Source organism: Leucoraja erinacea, chromosome 9 (assembly GCF_028641065.1).
Source record: "Leucoraja erinacea ecotype New England chromosome 9, Leri_hhj_1, whole genome shotgun sequence".
In the NCBI taxonomy this organism is placed as follows: domain Eukaryota; kingdom Metazoa; phylum Chordata; class Chondrichthyes; order Rajiformes; family Rajidae; genus Leucoraja; species Leucoraja erinaceus.
This window is the reverse complement of record NC_073385.1, coordinates 59,015,001-59,038,766: the sequence shown is the minus strand read 5'-3', so window position 1 is coordinate 59,038,766 and position 23,766 is coordinate 59,015,001. Positions and strand designations below refer to the sequence as shown.

The window sequence follows — 23,766 nt, the reverse complement described above, 5'->3', positions numbered from 1 at the left end:
TCTGCACCAACCCCTCCACCCACTCCACCTCCTCCTCCTGCTCCTCCATGCTTGAAGCATCCACACCCACCCACCACTCTGCCCCCTCCCAGACCATTTACAGAGGTCCCTCCACCCTCCCTCTCCCCCTCTCCACCAGCTTCCCCCTGGTCCTCCAGTAGTCGGGCTCCACTGACCCGAGACCTGGTGTAGAGCTGAGCTGGAGTAGAGGCCATTCGGCAACTTGCCTCCCCCCCCCCCCCCCCCCCCTGTGCTGTTCCCATACCAGGGGCACCACTGTCTCAGTTCTACTTGTCCAGCCTGGCTTACCAGAGGGAAGTCATCAACTCATACTAGTGGTCCTGTGAGGAGTGTTTGGCTCTGCAGATCTCTATGCAGGAGAAGGTAAGAGGGAAGGAACTGCAGATGCTGGTTTAAACCGAAGATCGACACAAAGTGCTGGAGTAACTCAGTGGGACAGGCAGCATCTCTGGAGAGAAGGAATGGGTGACGTGTTGGGTCGAGACCCTTCTTCAGACTGACAGTCAGGGGAAGGAAACAAAAGATATAGATGGTCATGTGGAGGGGTAAAGAACAAATGAAAGATATGCAAAAAAGTAATGATGATAAAGGAAACAGGCCATTGCTAGCTGTGTGTGAGGTGAAAACCAGGACAGCCAATGAGACTCAACAAGACGACTAGTACTACGACTTGGGTGAGGGGGGGACGGAGAGAGAGGGGATGCACGGGTTACTTGAAGTTAGAGAAATCACAATTCCTACCGCTGGCCAAGCAAGATATGAGGTGCTGTTCCTATAATTTGGGTTTGTGGTCAATGTTGGTGCCGTGTGTGGCATCTTGCCGTGGCTCTCAGCTGCGGGGGCCGACACCTCCACACCTCCACCACAACCGAGCTCACACCCAGCCAGCCCCACACCCCGACACCTCGCTCTCTCACTCACTCACTCACTCACTTCACCACACATTTGGTGTTTTGCTCAATCTTTTTGCTTTAACAATTTTTTCTTTGCTCCTCCAGCTGTCCCAAGTTTTCCAGATCCCACGGGATTTGATCCGGATGACGAGCCGATGACCTTCCCATACGTTGAGTACCTACCAGCATTGGGTGAGCCCTGCTTACTTTGACCGACCGCATTCTTGCTTGTGTTTGCTGCATTGGGCAGAAGATCCAGTGGCAGTGTGGGCCTGGTGTGTGTGTACGAGTGTGTACGTGTGAGTGTGTACGGGTGTGTGTTCGAGTGTGTGTACAAGTGTGTGTAGGTGTGTGTGTGTGTACGAGTGTGTGTATGTGTGTGTGTACGAGTGTGTGTGTACGTGTGTGTGTGTACGAGTGTGTATATGTGTGTGTGTGTGTACGAGTGGGTGTACAAGTGCGTGGATACGAGTATGTGTGTACAAGTGTGTGTATGTGTGTGAGTGTACAAGTGTAGGTATACATGTGTGGTACGCATGTGTTTGTGAGTGTGTATGTGTCCGTGTGTGTGTAGGCGTGTGTGTACGCATGTGTGTAGGCATGTGTGTGTGTGTGTGTGTACGCATGTGTGCAGGCATGTATGTACATGTGTATGAGTGTGTGTGTGTGAGCGGCAGGCAAACAGAGGGGGTGTAATGAGGGGTAAGGAGGTGCTGGTCTGGCCTTGGTACTGTCATTGTTGGAAGCCACGGTGTCTCGACTTCCAATGCCTCTTCCCATCAAAACGCGTCCCTCATCTGAAGGTGTAAACTCCAACCCTGAAACGGTCGGAGGTCCGTCTCTCTACAAAGCTAACTCCTGGATAATTGTCTGGTTTGAGGGCGGTACAGCAGCAGAGATCTGGGTTCGATCCTGACCAAGGGGGGCTGCCTGTGTGGAGTTTCTATGTTCTCCCTGTGACCGCGTGGGTTTTCTCCAAGCGCTCCGGTCTCCTCCCACATCCCAAAGTTGTGGGTTTATAGGTTGATTGGCCGCTGTAAATCTCCCCAAGTGTGTGGAGAGTGGACGTGAAAGTGGGATAACAAAGAACTGGTGTGGATGGGAGATTGATGGCTGGTGAGGACTTGGTGTTTCCATGCTGTATCTTTGGTCGGTTCAGCATGGTGTGGTTGTGCAGTAGGAGCATGGTTTGATGGCCACCGTGCTGCGTGGAGTGTGTGGAGCCGGGGGACTAACGGCTGGAGAATACGTTCACACCAACTTGCTGCAATTGCAGAAGCTGTATAAAGTTGTAGCAACTCTTCCCAAGACTAATCTGTTGGCCATGCACCAACAGTAAAGAGCATCTTGTGAGCATGTGTGAAGAAGGGTCTCGACCTGAATCGTCATCCGTTCCTTCTCTCCAGAGATGCTGCCTGACCCGCTGAGTTACTCCAGCATTACTCCAATGTTTATCTTCGGTTTAAACCAGCATCTGCAGTTCCCTCCGACACCACCTTGGAACATTTCTTCTGCTTTGAATTTCAGACCCCTACTTCCCGGACTTCTTGCCGGATCGGACGGAGACAAACCTGCTCCCCGTCGCCTTGCCACCGCAGGGGTCGGACGTGGCGAGGTTTTACCACCACGTGCCGGAGTCGGACTCCCCACTCTCCGGCCGGTTTGGGCCCGGGGGACGGCAGGAGCTGCTGGGGCCGGAGCGGTGGGACTGCCACGCGGAGCCTTACGGCTGCTGCCCCGATGGCTACGCAGCCGCTGATGGGCCGGGGGGTGCGGGCTGTCCCCTCATCCCCTGCTACAAGAGCAGGTAATACAGCCAGCCCCCACCTCCACTCACACCCACCCGACAAGTCCACAACACCCAGCCTACAGACAGACCGCCAAATTATATGAAACACAAAGTGCTGGAGTCACCCAACACTTCTCGACCCAAAACGTCACCCATTCTTTCTCTCCAGAGATGCTGCCTGTCCCGCTGAATTACTCTGGCACTTTGGTTTTGTTTTGTAAACTAGCGTCTGCGGTTCTTTGTGTCTAAATTATATGAATGCAGATGTCAACATCTTCAAAATGACTAAATTTCATGACATCAGTTATCGCCCATAGTCAGGACAGGTTCGTTGTCAGGAGCACAAATAATGTGAGGTGCAGTGAAAATCGTCACACATTATTCCCTTCTCTCCAAAAATGCTTCCTGTCCAACTGAGTTACTCCAGCAATTTGTGTCTAACTTCGGGGTAAATCTTGCTTGCAGCAGCATCACAGACACATAAACATAGACTGCGGCTGCTGGGATCAGGAGCAAAGAGAAAGCAAGTGCTGGAGGATCTGGGTCCTGTGCAGGGTCTTGACCAGAACATCCACAATTCCTCCCCCAGCCCTGCCTGCCCCCTCCTCTGTTGCTGAGTCTCATTTGCAGTTTGATTTTTGCCTTTCCGACGGGGATAAAAGGGGGAATTGAATCACCGAATGAATCATAGTCACCGGGCTGACGCCTGTCACCCATCAGTTGTAAAACAGCTGGTTTTACAGCGAGTCCCCGGGAGTTGGTGGGTCGCTGCCCGCCTACCCAGGGTTATGTCCCTGCGTCAGTAAGGGGTGGGGGAGGTTGGCGTTCAGTGGGCTGGGATGATGTGACGGGACTCAGCGGTAGAGTTGCTGCCTTACAGCACCAGAGACACGGGTTCGATCCTGACAACTGGTGCTGTCTGTACAGAGTTTGTACCTTCTCCCCGTGACCGCGTGGGTTTTCTCCAAGAACTTCCGTTTCTTCCCACACTCCAAAGACGTCCAGATTTGAAGGGTAATTGGCTTTGGTAAAAGTTTTAAATTGCCCCTAGTGTGTAGGATAGCGCTAGTGTACGGGGTGATCGCTGGTCGGCGCGGACTCGGTGGAACGAGAGGCCAGTTTCACGCTGTATCTCTAAAGTGTGTCTGAACTGCCCAGGTATGGCTGCTGTCCAGATGGAGTGACTTCGGCCCAAGGCTTGAACCAGGCTGGCTGTCCCAGGCACCCGGCTGAGCGGCTCTTCGAGGGGACCGAGCCCTTCTCCGTGAGTACCCTGCCGCCCCCCCTTCCCCCCCACCCTGCATCGGGTCTGCACCGAGACAAGCAGCGGCCCACCTCACTGCCTCAGCTCACCTTAGAAATAACCAACGGCACACAGCGTTGGTGCACAGGGTACAGTTCATCTCAGTATATTCTCACGTGTAACGAGGTACAATGAAAAGCTTTTGTAGCGTGCAAACCAGCCAGTAGAAAGTCAATACATGATTACAATCAATCCATTCACATGTACAGATACATGATTAGTGATCATTGTTAAACTAATAAATGTTGCTGTGGGAGCCGAGATTTAAAAGTGTGGAGCGATTGCAATGTGTGAACGTAGACCTGCTTCCGTGGCCAGCACACAAATAGTCGCCTGGGTTGGGCACCATCCTGTAAGCACCACCGGCAGTTTGGGATGGGGAATGTTTTGACAAGCAGTTCCTTTTTATCCGTGTTGCAGGAATCCAGGGTAGCTGCCCGGAACAGTGCACCAGACCAATGCCGGGCCTCCAGGTACGGCTGTTGCCAGGATGAGACCACGTTGGCCCTGGGACCGGAAGGCGAGGGATGCAGGGAGCAGCTCTCCCACTGTAAGTGGATCTCTTGCCCTCCCTCTCACAGTGCTCTGACCGCGGGCGGGCGGTCGACACAGGGCTTGAGCCCAGCCTGACCCTCACTCACCCTGACTGTCCATACAGGCCAGTCCACCACCAACAACTGTCTTATGCCCTTGTAGAGCCCCCAATGTGGCCAAAATAGCACAAAGTGCCAGAGCAACACTTGGCAACTTGAGAACAGGTGATGAGGACATGAGAGGTGGCGGAGGGACTTGGACAGTGTAGTTTAGAGATACAGCGCGGAAACAGGCCCTTCGGCCCACCGAGTCCGCACCGCCCAGCGATCCCCACACATTAACACTATCCAGCACCAGGGACAATTTTACATTTATATCAAGCCAATTAACCTACAAACCTGTACGTTTTTGGATTGTGGGTGAAAAGTGAAGATCTTGGAGAAAACCCACGCCTGTCACGGAGAGAACGTACTCTGTACAGACAGCGCCCGTGGTCAGGATCGAACCCGGGTCTCTGGCGCAGTAAGGCAGCAACTCTACCGCTGCGCCACCATGCCGCAGACAGGTGGGGGAGGGGGTTGATGTTGTGAGGTGGAGTTTCACTACCGGCTCCTGTCTAGTGGAGACGAGACCAACTGTGACTAGCGGAGAACAAACAGTGTGTCGGGGCAAACCTGAACGGGGGCAGATCAGGGATCTGGTGGAGGTAGGAGGGGAGAGGGAGAGAGAGGAGTCACGGTGTGGGTTCGGCAATGGATAGAGAGGGTGAGGGAGGAGATGGGGTGGGGGTAGTGGGGATCAGGATGGGGCGTGGGTGGGGTCAGAGGGCGTGGAAAGGGATCAGAGGCCATGGGTGGGGTCAGAGGGCGTGGAAAGAGGTCAGAGTGTGTGGGAAGGGGTCAGGGTGTGGGAAGGGGTGCAGAGATGTGTGAGGGGTCAGGGTGGGGTAAGGCGGGGGTGGAGTGGTGCGGGAGGGGTCGGGGCTGTCAGTGTGCAGCAGGGTGATGGTGGGAGGGGTGAGGGAGGGTGAGAGTGTGAGGAGAGGGGAGGAGGTTGGAGGTTAAGGTAGTGGGATCCATGGGGGTCGATGCGTCAGGGGCTCCTCTCCCCCCCCCACCCTGGGTCTCGACCCTTTGTTGGTGCCCCTCTGACCTGTGACCTCTGACCCGCAGCGCTCCCGGCCCGGTGCCAGCTGGTGAGCGCCAACGGGCCCTGCAGTGACTGGGTGGCCCGCTGGTTCTTTGTGCCTCAGCCCGGCGCCTGCAACCGCTTCTGGTACGGGGGTTGCCACGGCAACCGCAACAACTTCCCCACGGAGGCCGAGTGCGTGCGGCACTGCCAGAAGCCGGACGAGGGGGGGGCTCCCGACCCCCAGCGTTGGAGCCCATCCAGCGGACGGCACCAACCGCCCAACAGGGACCCCACCCCCGCCCCACGGGAAGCGCCCAGCCACAGGTAATGCAGCCGAACCCCCGACCCCATCCCACTGGGAACATGCCCCAGTCATCCAGGGCCACGACCTTCCTCCAGGATCACCCCTTCCCCTCCTCGACCCATCCGCACTGGTAGTGCAGTGGGTACCCCTCACCCTCTCCCCCCCCCTCTCCCCATCAGACCCTCCCCCCCCCCCCCCCCCCCCCCACCGGCACTCAATCCCCCTCCTCCCGGAACACCCGGGATCACTCCTCTCCCCCAGGACCATCATCCTGGACTTCTCCTGGTACCGACCTCTCCTTCCCCAGGCAGCCTCCTCCATCAGCCCCATCCCCCCCGCCTCCCCTGTCCTCCTTCCCCCTCCGACCACACCCTCCCCCTGGTCAACCCCCCTCTCCCCTTGGCCCCCTCTCTCTTGCTCCACCCCCACCCCCACCCCGGACCCTCAACCCAGACTGATGGAGTTGTCCTCACTGCCGTGTGGCTCTGATCAGAGACACCAGGCTGTGTGAACACGCGATGGACACGCTGCTCACACACACCTGGCCCGTGTACTTGCAGCACACGTGGACCCTGCTGCACGCACACGGACCCAGACTCCAGGAACACTCCCCATGTGTGACCCCTGAGGGGCCGAATGGCCCCCCTCACTGCAGGCAGCCGGGGGCATTGCTGAGTGCTCCCCAGTTCCCCAACCTCACCGACAGTCTCCCCTCCCCAAATCCCCCAACCTCACCAACCCCACTCCCTCCAGTCTCACCGTCCCGACACGCTCTCCCCTTCCAGAGTGTCCTCTCCCCCCGTCTCATACCCCACCCCAGTCTCCAGCGTTGCTCCTGCTCTCCGATCCACGGCCCGTGATCCCCGGTTGCCGCCTGCTCCTGGGCCCGTGATCCCCGGTTCATCCTGGTGCGCCCCAGTTAACCGCGCTCTCTCCCGGCAGGTTGCAGATCGACCGGAGTGACGTGGGCACGGTGTCGGTGCGGCCGGGGGAGACGGCTCGGTTACCGTGCCGGGTCCAGGCGTCGCCTCCCCCCAGCGTGGAGTGGCGTAGACACGGCCGGCCCCTGCTCTCCCTCAGGTGAATGGCCTCAACCACAACAATGTCCCAGCCTCCATGTCCAGGAAGGAACTGCAGATGCTGGTTCACACCAGCCATGGACACAAACTGCTGCAGTAACTCCGCGGGACAGGCAGCATCTCTGGAGAAAAGGAATGGGTGACATTTTGGGTCGAGAACCTTCTTCAGACTGAGAGTCAGGGGAGAGGGACACAAGATATGGTGTGAAAGTGACTGATCAAAGCAATGATGACAGATCAGCTAACAATGTACCTTCCCCTCATCCAACAATGAACCGTTCTACATTTCCTTTACCATCTGCTTTAATCTATTGTTTTCACACTTAACCTTCCATATCTCTAGACGCCCTCTCCCGTGACACTCAGTCTATAGAAGGGTCTTGGCCCGAAACATCACCCATTCCTCTCCCCAGATATGCGGCCTGTCCCGCTGAGTTACTCCAGCTTTTTGTGCCCCAACGTCTATATTCAGTTGGTAGACAAAAAAGCTGGAGAAACTCAGCGGGTGCAGCAGCATCTATGGAGCGCAGGAAATAGGCAACGTTTCGGGCCAAAACCCTTAGTTTCTTTCCCTTCGAAGGGTTTTGGCCCAAAACGTCGCCTATTTCCTTCGCTCCATAGATGCTGCTGCACCCGCTGAGTTTCTTCAGCTTTTTTGTGTACCTTCGATTTTCCAGCATCTGCAGTTCCTTCTTAAACAGTCTATATTCAGTTCCCTGACTGATGCCAATAGCCTTCTTTACCCCCTTGTCCACTGTGACACCACTTTCATGGAACTATGTATTGGTGCTCCTGGATCCCTCTGCTCTACAACATCCCCAGGGCTCCACCGTTCACTGTGTACGTCCTGACCTGGTTTGCCCAGATACCATCATTGTAAAGTTCCCAAAGTTGAGCAAGGCATTGCTGGCTCATTGATGTGATATGATGCCCAATGTGAGGCTCTTGGCCCTCAGCAGAGCCCTGGTGAATGTTTAGAGATACAACGTGGAAACAGACCCTTCAGCCCACCGAGCCCACACCCACCATCGATCACTATTTCTATGTTATCCCGCTTTCTCACCCAATCCCTACTCAGTAGGGGCAATTTATAGAGGACTATTAACCTACAAAGATGCACGTCTTTGGGATGTGGGAGGAAAACCCACGTGGTCACAGGTAGAAGGGGAATATTCCACACAGACAACACCTGTAGTCAGGATTGAACCGGAGTTTGTGAGGCAGCAGCTCTACCGCTGCTCCACCATGCGGTTAACTGGAGATCCAGCCCCATACAGGAGCCGTGACTGACTGGTGGATGTCTGCCTGAGCTACTCCCGGTTGCATTCGGCTAGACTGTCTAAAAGAAAGTGAAAATCTACAGGTCCCTCGCGGGTCCATGACCTTGGGTGCATCTTGAAGTGTGGATCTGGGTGGAGTCTCGGTTCTCCACAGACTACAGTGGCGTGAGTGTTCCTGCCCTTCCTCAGATACGGACTGTCCAGGGGGAATGAAAGTGTGAGGCCTTGGCACAGTAGTGGGCAAGGGGAGTTTAGTTTAATTTAGTGTAGGGATACCGCGGGGAAACAGGCCCTTCGACCCACCAAGTCTGCGCTGACCAGCGATCCCCGCACACACCAGGGACAATTTTACATTTATACCAAGCCAATTAACCAGTACATCTTTGGAGTGCGGGAGGAAACCGGAGATCTCAGAGAAAATCCATGGGTAGAACGTACACACTCGCTACAGACAGCACCTGTAGTCAATCGAACCCGGGTCCCTGCGCTGTGAGGTAGGAACTCTACCGCTGCGCCACCGTGCCGGCCTAAAGTGATGGAGTGATGACCTTGTTGTGAGCTGCTGCCCCTGACCTCTCCGTCTCTGTCCCGACAGGCACAGCAAGCATCCGGACGGATGGCTGGTGATCAGCCGGGTTCAGCCACAAGATGCCGGAGTGTACACGTGTCACGTGTCGGACGGACGGGATCAGGACTTCCGTCAAGTTGAGCTGAAGGTCCAAGGTAGTGTCCGCGTGCACCGGGGTCATTGTCGGCAGCGTTGGAGCTGACAGCAGGGACCCGCGGCATGGTGGTGGCCTCTGAATTAAAGGACTAACCTTTAGGAAGGAGATGAGGGGGAATTTCTTTAGTCAGAGGGTGGTGAATCTGTGGAATTCTTTGCCACAGAAGGCTGTGGAGGCCAAGTCAGTGGATATTTTTAAGGTGGAGATAGATAGATTCTTGATTAATACGGGTGTCAGAGGTGATGGGGGAGAAGGCAGGAGAATGGGGTTAGGAGGGAGAGATAGATCAGCCATGGTTGAATGGCGGAATAGACTTGATGGGCCAAATGGCCTAATTTTACTATCACTTATGACCTTTTGACCTTCCCCCTGCTTCGGACGAGCGTGGAGAGGAAGGGAGGGAGGGGGGGGAGGGGAGATGGTCTGGGCTTTGTGGGGAACTAACGCTGCCTTTCCCCGCCAGGAGCGCTGAGGATCACCACCCCCCCGCGGGACGTGCGAGTGGATCTCGGAGGGCGTGCCGAGCTGCCCTGTGCGGTGTCCGACCCACAGGCTCACGTCCGCTGGACAAGGCAAGCAGTGGCGGGGGCGGGGACGACCTGCGACCTCACGTGGGGAGGGTGAGGGGTCGGGATAGTGGTAGCGCCGCCCTGGGGGCGGGCTCCGAGACCTCCCCTATCACCCAGCTCTGTCATAGAGTCACACAGAGTGGAAACAGGCCCTTCAGCCCTGCATGTCTACACTAGTCCCACCTGCCTGCGCTTGGTCCATATCCTTCCAAACCTGTCCTATCCATGTACCTGCCTGCTGCTTAATTGTTGCGATAGTCCCCAGGCTGGCTCCGGAAGAGTTGGAGCGATGTGGTCAGCGCCTCGGTGAAGAGGGACCCCTGACCCCTGCCTTCTGCCCGGGACATGGACCATCTGATGGAGAATGTGGGCTGAGGCATCAGATATCCTGGCGTGATGGCAGGGAGGAGTGGGAGCGGGGGGCGGGGGGAGATGAGTGGCGTCTACCCCTGTCCGGATGAGGGCAGCTGCAGTGAGGGCCAAGAGGCTCGACACCACCCCGGGGAAAGCAGCCACGTGTTGAGCTCCGCTCCCCTCCCTCAGCTTCCATTCACTGTCCCCCAGTGGTTGCAGTGTGCACCGTCTACAACACGCTCCCCAGGCTACTCCGACAGCACCTCCCAAAACCAGACACTCCCACGGAGAAGGCCACGATTAGCAGATGCGGGGAAGCACCAGGTTCACCCCCCCCACAGTCGCACACTATCCTCATCTTGCCGCCCCTTCGTGGTCGTTGGGTGGAAGGCATTGCCAGCGCAGTGTGGGAGCGCCTCTAAGGGCATCTTCTCCAGGGTAGCTGGTTGCTGGACACTAGATTGTGTGATGCCCAGACCTCCACCTGCACAGCTTCAGCCAGCATTAAAGCTGGGCCTCAGTGTGGGTAGTTTGCTCATTTATTCCATCCCAGGAGAAATGGTACAACCAAATGTTGCAGCAACACTGCTCAGTCTGAAGAAGGGTCTCAACCCAAAACGTTGCGTATTCCTTGTCTCCAGAGATGCTGCCTGTCCCGCTGAGTTACTCCAGCATTTTGTGTCTATCTTTGGTGTAACCCAGCATCTGCAGTTCCTTCCTACACACAGTGCTGAGTAGGTTTGCCTTGCCTTTAATGCAGGAATGGCGTCCCACTGAGAGTGGACACAGAGAGTGCCGTCGTCTCCCTGGACGGCACCTTGACTCTGCGTAACGTGCAGCTGGCCGACTCGGGGACGTACACCTGCAACGCCTACAGCGGTTCACGAGCAGTCAGTGCCAGCGCCGACCTGACGGTGATATGTGAGTAAGATCAGAGCCCACCCATCCCCAGTGCCCACCTTCCCTGTGGCAGTGGTGGTGTAACCCTTGCTGCCCCCCTCGCCATCCAGCTGCAGCTGGCACCGCTGATGAGGGAGGTGCCGGCTCTGGGCTCTGGGCACTGGACATGGCTTCCAATCTCCAGCTGGCCTTGCCTTGTGTTGAGGAGCAGCCCCTGTTCTAGCCAGCCCTGCCTGTAAAAGCCTGCACTGTCAGTGGGCACATCCTGTAGCGTTAAACCATCCAGCAATGCGACCAAACACAAATGTTGAGCAAGCACTTACCCAGGGTTCTTGTCATCCACACCTGCGTTTCCCTGCTCCTCCAGCAAGCTCAATTGTGGATGCAATGGAATAAACCCACACATGAGCTCGAGGCCTCAGCCCGTTAGTCCACCTCAATCCTCTCCAAGAAAACATGTTGGAGCAAAGCAACTAACTATGGAGGAGCTCAACACATCAAGCAAGATCTGTGGCGATGAAACCCTGGGTGGAGACCCGGCATCAGGCCTGAGCAACGTCTCGACCCGATACACGGACTCTCCATCCACTGCCCAGCCCACCGCGTTCCTCCAGCTGTTTGTATTTTGCCCCAAGATTCCTGCACAGACAAGTCTCTAGGGTCACCTCTTCAGTACATTTGCATGTTTGACATAACCTGTAACTGGGAAAAATACCAAGGCAACGGGTTTCCTATTTTGAAAAATCAATAAAACTGTAAATGTTGAGAATCTGCAATAAAAGCTTGTCCGTTAGTGGAGGAGAGCGGTAGAATCTGGGAGAATGAAGTAAACATGTGCTTGGTAGCTGGCACGGACTTGATGGGCTGAAGGGCTTGTTTCCCTGCTGCGTGACTGACTGTGAAATACATTCTTGGTTTAGCGAGGGCTTGGCGGGAGATGGAGTTGGAAATGTTATTTTTGGAGTTTCCTGCCACATCCCACCCCAACACTGCCATCCATCGTTCCCACGTCACCGAGCTCTCCGCCAGCCGAGGAAAGGAAAGGGGACGCTCGGCGTTGCTGCATTGAAAGTATTTTTCACCTGATGTTCTTTCAGCCACAGAGACAGTGATGCACTCCGCAGCCCCTGAGCCGCTGTGTGTGGACCTGCCGGAGCTGGCAAACTGTGACCTGATAATAAAGGCCAACCTGTGCTCCAACCAGTACCACGCCAGCTTCTGCTGCGCAAGCTGCTCCAGACAGCCGACAGGCGACGGCCCGGTGCAGCAGGGATAACAGGGCCGTGCATGGGCAGCTCAGCTCAGCTCAGCTCGCTGCTCGCAGGTGATGGGGAAAGCTCTTGCTTGCTGTGGTGATTGATCCATGTTCTCAGGCAGTACACTACCTGGTGTTTACACAGAATGGTGATCCATACAACCGGTCAGCAGTGACCCCCAACTTTCTTAAAATTATTTGTTTAAGAAGGAACTGCAGATGCTGGAAAATCGAAGGTACACAAAAAAGCTGGAGAAACTCAGCGGGTGCTGCAGCATCTATTGATCCCGCTGCACCCGCTGAGTTTCTCCAGCCTTTTTGTGCACCTTTCTTAAAATTATATTCTTTCTCCATTAAATCTGGAATTAAAATTTCATTCATAATGAAGGAGAGAACCTTTATACAATATTGCCTTCAGCACCGCTCGCTTATGTCCTGGCTGTAGGAGGGTCAGGAGTAAACTGAGCTTAAGGGGGAGATGAAAAGATTCACAAGGATGTTACCAGGGTTGCAGGGCTTGAGTTATAAGTAGAGAAGGGATATGTTGGGATGGGAGTTTTCTCTGGAGCAAAGGAGGCTGAGGGGTGATTTTATAGTGATTTATAAAATCTTGGAGGGCACCAATAAGGTCAATGGCCACAGCTTTTTTCCACACAGTAGGGGATCTAAAACTAGAGGGCGTAGCTTTAAGGTGAGAGGGTAAAGATTTAACAGGGGCCTGAGGGCAGTTCTTTTGCACAGAGGGTGGTGGGTATATGGAATGAGCTGCCAGAGGAAGAGATAGCTTTGTACATTGTTTAAAATCGCATATCGATTGGAAAGCTTTAGGGAGAGATGGGCCAAACACAAGCAAATGGGACTAGCTGAGAAGGGCATCTTGATCGGCATGTACAAGTTGGGGCAAAGGGCCCGTTTCTGCAAACCTTGACTCTGTGACCCCAGGTTGCTAAACTGTGCAGCTTTTCCTCTCTGAGTCTGCAGCTTTGCAGAGGTCTGGAGTCACTGCACTGTACTGCCTCCTAGTGGATCCTGCAGGCTAACTCAGCTCTGTTCACTTGAGCAGATTCTGGACCTAAGCTGACAGCAATGGTTTCCCCATCACTGAACTGAGACACTAACACTGTGACCATGGTCTCCTGAAAGAGCCTGCAGCCACGATCGAACCAAAAGCTGCAACATCACAGCAAATCCAAGTGTTCTCTGTGGTTTATGAAATGATGATGTGGGAGATCTTGCACTTTTATCAATAATCCATCCCCAGCAGAGCTTTATTATCTTTGTACAGGTTTACTCTCCTTCCAGACCCTTGTATGATGTACACCATTGTAGAGCATTGCCTGCTAACAATTTCTTCCTGCACATTTTAACATTGACTGCTGTATTCTCGCCTGCTTTTGTTATTTGTGTCACTGGTTAATTTCTTGCTGCAAACTCACCACTTCTCAGCTTTGTGTATCTTGTCCTGAATTACAGGTTGCTTGCAACAGTTCACCATCGTTCACCTCTTCAGCATAGCTGTTTCATGCAGCTGATGGAGCCACAATATCATTTAAAATGTTGTTGTGTGGGTTGATGTTAATCACAGGCCAGGGCCCCTAATCAAACTGGGTTAAAGAGGGCCACTTGTGTCTCATCTCCAGCACTGACATTGTTCCCTGTGGTCCCAGAGAGTTGAGGGATGCAGGTATCACTGCTATGGCCACTTGTTTGTGAGCTCTAGAAGTGAAGAGCACTTATAAACCAATGCAGCTCACTATACAGCCCTTACGGTGAAAATGTGTGTGGAATTCAGATTCAGAGGTGATATTGGAACAGCAATTTATTTCTCAACCACTGAGGCTCTGTTCCACCTGGAGCCAGTGATATATTAACCAGTAACCTCTAACAATTGTTAGTTTACTCACTTGCCTCCTCCCTGAAGACTAATGCATTCATTTAGTGCCTGGAAGTTGCTGTCACAGCCTGCCCATTGTTGTGGTGGCTACAAATGTAAACAGCATCTCGGTTGTGGGCTTGCTTTGGGAATACATTTCTGGAATGGTCTTTCTGCTTTTGTATTCTATCTGTCTGCTAATAAAGACAATTATCTGTAGGCTAATGAAACAGGTTGAGGTAACCGTTCTATGACTCCTTTATATACTGTATAAAACAGGCCTTATGTATTTCCCGTACTTTTTGGCCCTCTTGGGTGTGTCCAATCAGTTCTCTTGATTGAATTCTATTTGCCATTTTTTCTGTTCACCCCAGTTTTGGTATCATTAGCAAACATCTAAATTTTGATTCCTGCATCTGTCCAAAACAGCATCTACCATGACAAGCAAGAGTCTTGTTACCTAGCCCTGTGGCAGGCCAGTATTTCCCTAAACCATTCAACCGAGTTGCATCCCAAATGCCTTCTGATATCCATGTGGCAACGCTAATAGATAGTGTGGTAAAGCAGCCTGGCTTCATTTGTCTGGGTACCGAGTACAAGTCGGGAAGTCATGCTGCAGCTTTTTAGGTCTTTGGGTTAGGTCACATTTGGAGGATTGTGTGCAGTTCTCTTTGCTGCATTACAGGAATGACATGGCGCCTTTGGAGAGGGTGCAGAAGAAGTTTGTAAGCTTGGATTGGGGGGTATTAACTACCTGCTTGGATTGGGGGGTATTAACTACAAGGAGAGGTCAAGCCAATGGGTATTTTTAAAGCGGAGGTTGACAGGTTCTTGATTAGTAAGGGTGTCAAAGGTTATGGGGAGAAGGCAGGAGAATGGGGATGACAGGTAAAGATAGATCAGCCATGAGTGTGTCTGTGGAATGAGAAGGCTGTGGAGGTCAAGTCAGTGGATATTTTTAAGGCAGAGATAGATACCTGATTAGTACAGGTGTCAGGGGAAATGGGAAGAAGGCAGGAGAATGGGGATAGGAGGGATAGATCAGCCATGATTAAATGGCAGAGTAGACTTGATAGGCCAAATGGCCTAATTCTACTCCTATCACTTATAACCTTAGGTCAGATAAATTTTGATTGTCTTCTCCGAGTGTTTGGGGCTAAGAGGAGACCTGATAGAATTATATAAAATTGAGGCACAGATATGGTAGACAATCAGAACCTTTTCCCCCAGGGTGGAGACTAGAGGGATTAGTAAAGGGATTGTCTTTAAGGTGATTGGGACAAAGTTTAAAAGGAGATGTGCAGGACAATGTTTATATTAGTTGCCTGGAACCCGCTGCCGGGGTGGTGGTGAAGGCAGATACGAGAATGATGTTTAAGAGAGTTTTAGATAGGCACATGGAAATGCAGGGAATGGAGGTATATGGATCATGTGCAGACAGAGGAGATTAGTTTATCTTGGCATTATGGAACAAAGGGCCTGATCCTGTTGTACTGTTCAATGTTCTAAAACTAATTTCTGCCATAATCTTTCTCTGGGCAGGATAGAGCAGGTGGTCGGAGCAACATTGTGGTGCAGCTATTAGAGCTGCTGCCTGGCAGGTCCAGAGGCATGGGTTTAATCCTGACCGCTGCTGCTGTCTATGCGGAATTTGCATGCTCTCCCCGTGTCCTCCGTCCTAAAGACAAGCTGGTTGATAGGTTAATTTACTGTGACCAGTTAACCCGAGAGTGTTGGCGAGTTGGCGAACCGGGGGGTGAGGCTGAGGCTCGATGCCGGCCCAATCTCAGTAGTCTGAAAGGCTGATTTCCATGCTGTATGTCTACTATCTTTTCTAGTCATTTGTCGTATACTCAGCCTCACTGATAAGACAATCAGTTATTGCTGAGCTGTCAGCCTTTGGACTACCAAAGTCCTTCTGAAGGTAATCAGACTAGTCATGGCTCATGCAGGAAATTCCAACAAAGCCTGGCCTGGCCCTTAGAGACGAGTCATGCACTTCAGCAGCACGGGCTTTCTGTGCGCTAAATAAAAGTTTATATAATAAAACTGTCACATTTAATGACACTGACTGGATGACTTTTTTCTGCTGTAGGTCCCCTGCTCTTGCAGTGACATGCACAGGTGTACTCCAGAACATGAATAAGAGGTGCTGCAAGTAACTTTTGATAATTCATTCCACAGTCAAAGGTGATCAGCGTTCTCCTAAATGTACAAGCAGTGATATCTATTTCTTAAATATTCAAGAAGCTTGTATGTATTTTTTAAGAGATACTTTTTGTAAATTTAGAATAAAACGTTGATGCAATCTTTAATCAGGTGATTTAGCATGTACAACTTTCAAGAAAGGGAGGTTTAGTTTCTTCCAAAGAGATATTTTGATATTTATCTGCATTCGGAATTTGTGACGGAAGCTGGTATTTTTACAAGCAGAACGTTGAGATGTTGGAAACACTCACTGAAATAACATTGTTGAATGGACCCGACTGTTGTGAGCACTGCCACTCCTCCTCTGCACACAAGGATCATATTTTTATAGACAAGATGTCCATGTCAAATTATATTGTGTACTGTTTTTAACATTTCCACGAATGACAATTAAAACAACATTTTGAAACAATGCTTTTCTTTGTATTTTAGACAATGACAAAATACGATATATTTTATTGATCTCTGGACTTTAACATGTTGGTATGTTGTGTGTCATTGTGTGTAACATCCTGCCATGGTGTGTCATTTAAAACTGCACTTATGTTCTCTAAACTCTGCAAAATCTGTAACCAGTTAAAAGATCTCTACTCAACGACCATTTATTCTCAGAAAATTGCTCAAATCTTCTTGTAGAGCTTTTTAGCCTTAAAAAATATTTTTTTAAGGCTAAAAAGCTCTACAGGAAAATATGGGCAATTAGCTGGATGTTTTCTGAGATATTTAGTTACATATTTACAGTTTGGGTTAAAATGTGTATATTGATCTGGGAGTTGTGGGCTCTGTGACGAGTGCATATTAATACGATTTGGTTTTGGGGATGGGTTCAGGAAAATATTGCTGAGTAACTGGAATTGGTCATCCACAACTCTTCCCCACAATCAAAGTAATAATATAACAACCAAAGTAATAATAACAACAGGCAGTCAAACAATTTCAAATCATCCAAAGCACTTTTCAAATATGGTTACTCTTCCAACCATTTATTTGTTAAAGATTATAAATCTCCAGTATAAATTTATTTTTATTACAAGTGATTGTAAGGCTCGTGCAAGTCAAAATTAAAACAAAACTAGAAAGCATATCTGCAGAATTTTCAACTGAGGCGTAAAGTAATTAACTCAGAAGAACTGACTCATTTCGCCACAATAGGAGATTGGTCAGCGTACCACAAGGGACCAACAAAGGAGCCTGCTCAACAGTATTGTGCAAATCTTTTTCATACCATTACGGCAATCGGACCTGGCTGGCCTCTTAAAAATCTATTCAAGGCAGTAAGGGAACAAGAAAATTGTCATCAACACAAAACAAAGTCTTGCTGAACAGAATCCAAGATTGAACATGGTTAAACATTTACCATAGCAATACTGCTCCATACTAATGATTTATAACAGGTCATCTGTTCAAGCAAGTGTGCTACCCACAACAAAGAGGCCGCTGCAAACATCAGTTTAAAAGATGGAATACATGAAGTACTTACATTAGCATCAGCAATAAACCAGTCTCTCTATATGTACATTTCGTACAACCTTTCGGTGTTTTACCTTTGGCAAGATTACTTACAGCTCAATTTCCATACTATTAAAATATATATACTAACGCATAAAAATAAAGATTTTGGCATCAATGTATTCAAATTGGAAGCTCCAACACAAGAATTGCAGCATCTTCCTGCAGTCCCACCACAGAATACCCACAATTATAGGTAGAAAGAGTTTAGAAACCAACAGCTGATCCCTACATGTACCACAACATAAACGTTTTTTTTCCAAGGCAGATAATGGACATGCTCCTTTGATTCAACAACTTAGCCATATGGTTGAGTCCAACTTTGCACCCTGTTTATAATGGTTCTCAGGGACTGCTGAAGCAGTTCTTCATGCCCATTATCAACACTGAATGCTTTCCACACACAATCGTCCGACAAAGGAAACCAGAGACTTTGCTCAAAGTTCAATCTCAAAAGTCTTCTTTAAATCTCTGGAAAACGGATTAGTCGGAGAAGGGGTGGCCCGCTGCTTTGACTTGTACTCCAGCGCGTTCCATTGAGCTTCAAATGCATCCTCAGGATTGCCCGCAGCCATTTCACTGCTTTTGTTTTCCAATGTCCATTTGCTACTTTCTGCTTCATTGAAAACTGCGGAACCGTTGATTTGCTTGCGGGTAATCTGCTCGGCGGGTTTAAAGTAGGGGCTGGGGCTGGCGGCGATTCCCACAATGTTCTGACCCTGCTGTGCGTGGGTGACCTGAGGTTGGCCTGCTGTGCCAAAGACGTTGGCGACCATCTGTGAAGGGGTTATTCCCACCACGGGCAGACTCGGAGCTTGGAATGGAATGCCATTGATGGCCTGCAGCGAGTAAGGCTGAGTGGGGACAAAAGCAGGCTGCATGGGTGGAACCACGCTGACCAAGGCTGGCTGAGGGGTGACGTACAAGCCGCTCTGGAAGGGTGGTGCGACCGTGGGTTGGGGCGACGGGTGCACCCGAACGCTCTTGGACACCTCCGCAAGCCAGCGGTCAGCTTCCGACGGTGTGCGCTGGTGACCCGGCTGAAACTGGGTGGTCACAGCGGGAGGGCTGCCCCAATCATTGCCTGCTTCAAACAGAGGGAAGAGTAAAAACAAAACCAACCTCGCTCTCAATCAAATCAAAGTACAGATTGTGGGGAGAAAGCAATTGATTCTTAGCTAAAAGGTTGCATCCCAGTCTTGCATTATTACAGAGAGGTTAAAACAACATTCTCAGCATTTATCACCACTTAATGTACTCTGCTTTTTTGGTTTTTGGACCTCTAATTGTTCCAACATTATATTCCGTCGTGCCCTGTTCACATCCCGCTGAGTCTTCTTCACGTCCTCTTCCCTATCCATAGTACCTTGTAGTTTAGCTTCATCGGCAAATGTGGAATGGCTCTCATCTGTAATGTACTTTGAACAGCTGGAACCACACACCAGTCCTTGCAGTGCACCAGCTGTCTGCCAGCTTCAAAGCCTCCATTTATTCCCCCTCTCTGCTGCCAACCCATAAACTATTCTTCACCCATATATTATCCCTTGTTTCACCTGCCCTAACCTGTTGACCACATTCTTGTAGAAAGCTTTCTGATACTTCATCTTCTATTCACCACATTCTCAAAGAACTCCAGTGGATGTTAAATCTGATTTTCCTTACAAGAAATCAAAAGTGACACTACTCAATCCTATTATTCCTGTCTGGGTGATCCCTTGTTGCAACCTGTATTAAGCAGAGGAGTACAGCACAGGAACAGGCCCTTCAGCTCACCATGTCTGTGCTAACCATGATACCATCTGCTGCACCTGGTTAGTTCATATAGGTTCCAGCAATATCCCTTATGAGTACCAAAGATCAGACCAACTTTCTGCTGCATTTGTAACAGAAAGCCATCTCAAGGGCTGGTAGAACAACATCGAGTGAGAATTCCTGAACCTGGTACCTGAATATCTGAAAGTTTGCTCAACTACTAATGGAGCAGAAAGCTGCACAGAAGGCCATGGCTGGGACAATGCAGAGATCTTGATGGGTTGTAATGTTAGAGGAGGTTACAGATTCGAAGGACCAAAGCCACGGAGAGATTTTGAACACGGTAGGGATTTTAAAAGCTCTTAGATTTATAGCACTTTTAATTACAGCAAACATCCTAAGAGTTATAACAACAGTTTTTCAAATTATGATCAATACAAACGTATCTAAGAGGCAGGATTTTAAAAGAAGCATTGTAAAGGTAAGGCATTGAACCTTGCAGAAGTAATTCCAGAGGTGAATGCTTGGCTACGTGACACAGAGATGAGTGAGATGAGACTGTTGAGTCCCACAGGCTTGTGGAACACACCTGGCTACAGATACCGGCTACAATAAAGTCAGGAATTTAAACGTGTTGTTATTAGACCAGGGAATGGAGTTCAGCAGGGTGAACAGGATTCGGTTCAAATTAAAATACAAGTGGTATTTTGGATCAGTAAACATAGAAACATAGAAAAAAATAAGTGCAGGAGGAGGCCATTCGGCCCTTCGAGCCAGCACCGCCATTCATTGTGATCATGGCTGATCGTCCCCAATCAATAACCCGTGCCTGCCTTCTCCCCATATCCCTTGATACCACCAGCCCCTAGAGCTCTATCTAACTCCCTCTTAAACCCATCCAGTGATTTGGCCTCCACTGCCCTCTGTGGCAGGGAATTCCACAAATTCACAACTCTCTGGGTGAAAAAGTTTTTTCTCACCTCAGTCTTAAATGGCCTCCCTTTTATTCTAAGACGGTGGCCCCTGGTTCTGGACTCACCTAACATTGGGAACATTTTTCCTGCATCTAGATTGTCCAGTCCTTTTATAATTTTATATGTTTCTATAAGATTCCCCCTCAGTTTTGCACTTGACCCTTACAATCATTTTAGATTCTATGTTGAATACTGGTTGCAGACACCCAGATTAATGATAATGAGTTTGCTTTCTTCCATCTCCTGCCTTAACCATATATGGTGCACATAAACGTACCTGCAGCAACTGTAGTCGCCACACTGGTTGGTGCAGGGACATGGGACCAAGGGTTGGTGTCACGCATCGGCATCACTGTGGGAGAGATGGCCGGTGCTGCTACAGGTGCCGGGAAGGTGGAGGATGCCCCATTGACGACTAGAGGGGGGGAAAAAATGGTTACATTTCCATTGCCACAAGCTGAATGTTTTTGGCAAAATTCGTTCAAATCAGTGATTCACCTTGGGAAGCCACCACACCCACAATAGGTTTGGTCATTGGTGCAGATGAGAACGGGTCCTCCACTTGTCCACTGAATGCATGTGTTATCTGGGAGCACAGGGAACTTATACTGTCGATGTCCGCTCCGGAGTCACCTTCAACTTCAGGCACTGAAGGAAAATGTAGAAACATATTTTAAAAATCTATCATGTCAGGTTTGATCAAAATCAGGTTTGATTGAACATAGAACAGCACAGCACAGGAAAACCCCATTTGGCCCATAATATAGTTAAATTAAGCATCTCTGACTGCATGTGATCCATTTCTGAGTACCTATCTAAAAGCCTCTTAAACACCATCATCATGGTTACAATTTTCTTCCCAGGGTAGGAGAGTCTAAAACTAGTGGACATGGACTTAATGTGATAGAGGCAAGATTTAAAAGAGACCCGAGGTGCAGCTTTTTCACAAAGAGGTTGGTAGGTTCTCCTTTAAAATGTATATTTATTGGAGGCCAAATAGAACAAGTAACAAATGATTTAGAACATAAAAAACATAGAAAAATAGGTGCAGGAGTAGGCCATTCGGCCCTTCGAGCCAGCACTGCCATTCAAGATGATCATGGCTGATCATCTAAAATCAGTACCCTGTTCCGGCTTTGTCCCCATATCCCTTGATTCCTTTAGCCCCAAGAGCTAAATCTAACTCTCTCTTGAAAACATCCAGTAAATTGGTCTCCACTACCTTCTGTGGCAGAAAATTCCACAGATTCACTACTTTCTGGGTGAAAAAGTGTTTCCTCATCTCAGTCCTAAATGGCCTATCCCTTATTCTTAAACTGTGTCCCCCTGGTTCTGGACTCCCCCAACATTTGGAACATGTTTCCTGCATCTAGCCTGTCCAATCCTTTAAGAATTTTACATGTTTCTATAAGATCCCCTCTCGCCCTTTTAAATTCCAGTGAATACAAGCACAGTCGACACATTCTTTCATCATATGTCAGTCCCATCATCCTAAGAATCAACCTGGTGAACCTACGTTGCACTCCCTCAATAGCAATAATCTCCTTCCTCAAATTAGGAGACCAGAATTGCACACGATACTCAAGGTGCGGTCTCACCAGTGCCCTGTACAACTGCAGTAGGACCTCATTACTCCTAAACTCTAATCCTCTCACAATGAAGAACAACATGCCATTAGCTTTCTTCACTGCTTGCTGTACCTGCATGCTTACTTTCAGGTACTGATGTACAAGCACATCCAGGTCTCGTTGCACCTCCCCTTTTCCTAATCTGAGACCATTCAGATAATAATCTGCATTTCTGTTCTTGCCACCAAAGTGTATAAACCTCACATTTATCCACATTATACTGCATCTGCCATGCATCTGCCCACTCACCGAACCTCAATATTCTAGTACCTGAAAATCAGCATTTTGCTGAGAAAATCAGTATTTTTACGCGGTGCCATTTTGCTGAAAGAAAAGGATCCAGTAACCTCTAAAATCCACACCGTACAACTACTGCATGATTAACTCTTCTCCTTTATAATTTAGTTGTTTGGTTAAACCCCAAAATACAAGAACCAACAGACTTTTTCAAGATTCAAGATAGATTGATGGCACAGTGAAATGAATTCCCATACAGCCATACAATAAAAATAAACAGGACACAACACACTATAGGGTTTGACATAAAACATCCCCACACAGCAGAATCAAAGTTCCCCACTGTGTGGGAAGGCACCAAAGTCAGTCTTCTTCCTTCACTATTCCCCGTGGTCAGGGCCTCCCCGTACCCACCTGTGCTTTTAATTTGGAAATCTGTTTTTCGCTGTGTTGTTGAAGGCAACTCGTTTATTCGAAGTGACATTTGCCTCTTAAATGGAGACGTTGTTTGGCTCAGCGCTGGGAACCCTCGGAAAGATCCCTGCCTGGCAAGTTGCTCCACAGGTGCATGCCTCCTGGGTATGGCATGGATGTTGCTGGATTCCTTGTTTTCCGTCACAGTGGATGGGGCAGACGGTGAATTCGATGGAGCTGCTGGAAACGCAGCAGAAGTAGCTACCACCACTCTCTCCGTTTCAACTGTAAATAAAACATAACACCCTTAAGTGGGTCACACCATTTAAACGTATTACTAAAACACTGCGGTTAGAATGTTTTTAAAATACTGAATCAATTTTTCAGGAGGCAAGTCATTTTAAACACATGTTATGCTTGGATGATCAACTTAGATTAGACTTAGATCCTTTATTTAGACCTTAGATCCTTTATTTAGACTTTACTTAGACCAACAGTACAAACTGGTCAAACCAAAGGAACGGCAACCAGTCTGAAGAAGCATCATCTGTCCATTCCCTCCATGGAAGCTGCCTGAGACCGAAATTCGCTGACGACACCTTACCTTCACTCTTGGACAAATACGAATCAGTGTACAGGAGATGATCAATCATCCGATTGAATAGTGCCAGAACAACAATCCTGCTCTCAACATCAGGAACATTAAGGAGCACGTTATTGACTGTACTAGAGGAAACTAATAAGAAACAATGACGGACTGCAAAACCTTCCATCAATATGTAAAAAGGGAAAAAAGTAGCACACTTAGCAGGCGAAAATAGATTTGAGATATTTTCTATTCTGTAGTGTGGTCTTCTGGGAAAGCACAGAGTCCAATAGCCTTTTGATTATTTTGTGTCTGTCCGTGACATTTTAGCACTCTGAATGCAAATTCCTCTTTCATTTTGGGCCTCGTTACTAGTGTGGTGAATGGAAATGCAGTCAATTTCATAAGGGAATAAGGGAAATACTTGAGAGAACATGGGGAATACCTG

The 23,766-nt window shown here is 49.6% G+C and overlaps 2 protein-coding genes across 7 annotated transcripts in view; one reads left to right on the top strand and one right to left on the bottom strand.

Annotated features, from left to right (window-relative positions):
* Positions 1-16,630, top strand: part of LOC129700429 (papilin-like) — a 56,488-nt gene extending 39,858 nt beyond the window's left edge. Inside the window, 11 exon segments of the mRNA XM_055640902.1 lie at positions 1,020-1,106; positions 2,442-2,721; positions 3,862-3,967; positions 4,427-4,556; positions 5,713-5,995; positions 6,918-7,055; positions 8,930-9,057; positions 9,523-9,631; positions 10,743-10,903; positions 11,980-12,206; positions 16,106-16,630. Coding sequence (XP_055496877.1) covers positions 1,020-1,106; positions 2,442-2,721; positions 3,862-3,967; positions 4,427-4,556; positions 5,713-5,995; positions 6,918-7,055; positions 8,930-9,057; positions 9,523-9,631; positions 10,743-10,903; positions 11,980-12,158 — 1,601 coding nt within the window. The 3' untranslated portion in view covers positions 12,159-12,206; positions 16,106-16,630.
* Positions 16,631-17,169: 539 nt separating this feature from the next.
* numb (NUMB endocytic adaptor protein) overlaps positions 17,170-23,766 on the bottom strand; it is a 114,057-nt gene continuing 107,460 nt past the window's right edge. For 5 of the 6 annotated variants that reach the window (XM_055640905.1, XM_055640903.1, XM_055640906.1 and 2 more), the window contains 4 exons: positions 22,733-23,017; positions 20,952-21,101; positions 20,731-20,868; positions 17,170-18,814 (listed from right to left, as the gene is read on the bottom strand). In XM_055640905.1, the coding sequence (XP_055496880.1) occupies positions 18,165-18,814; positions 20,731-20,868; positions 20,952-21,101; positions 22,733-23,017 (1,223 nt within the window). In that variant the 3' untranslated portion in view covers positions 17,170-18,164. The remainder of the gene's footprint in view (positions 18,815-20,730; positions 20,869-20,951; positions 21,102-22,732; positions 23,018-23,766) is intronic. The other variant, XM_055640907.1, reaches the window with a different exon arrangement.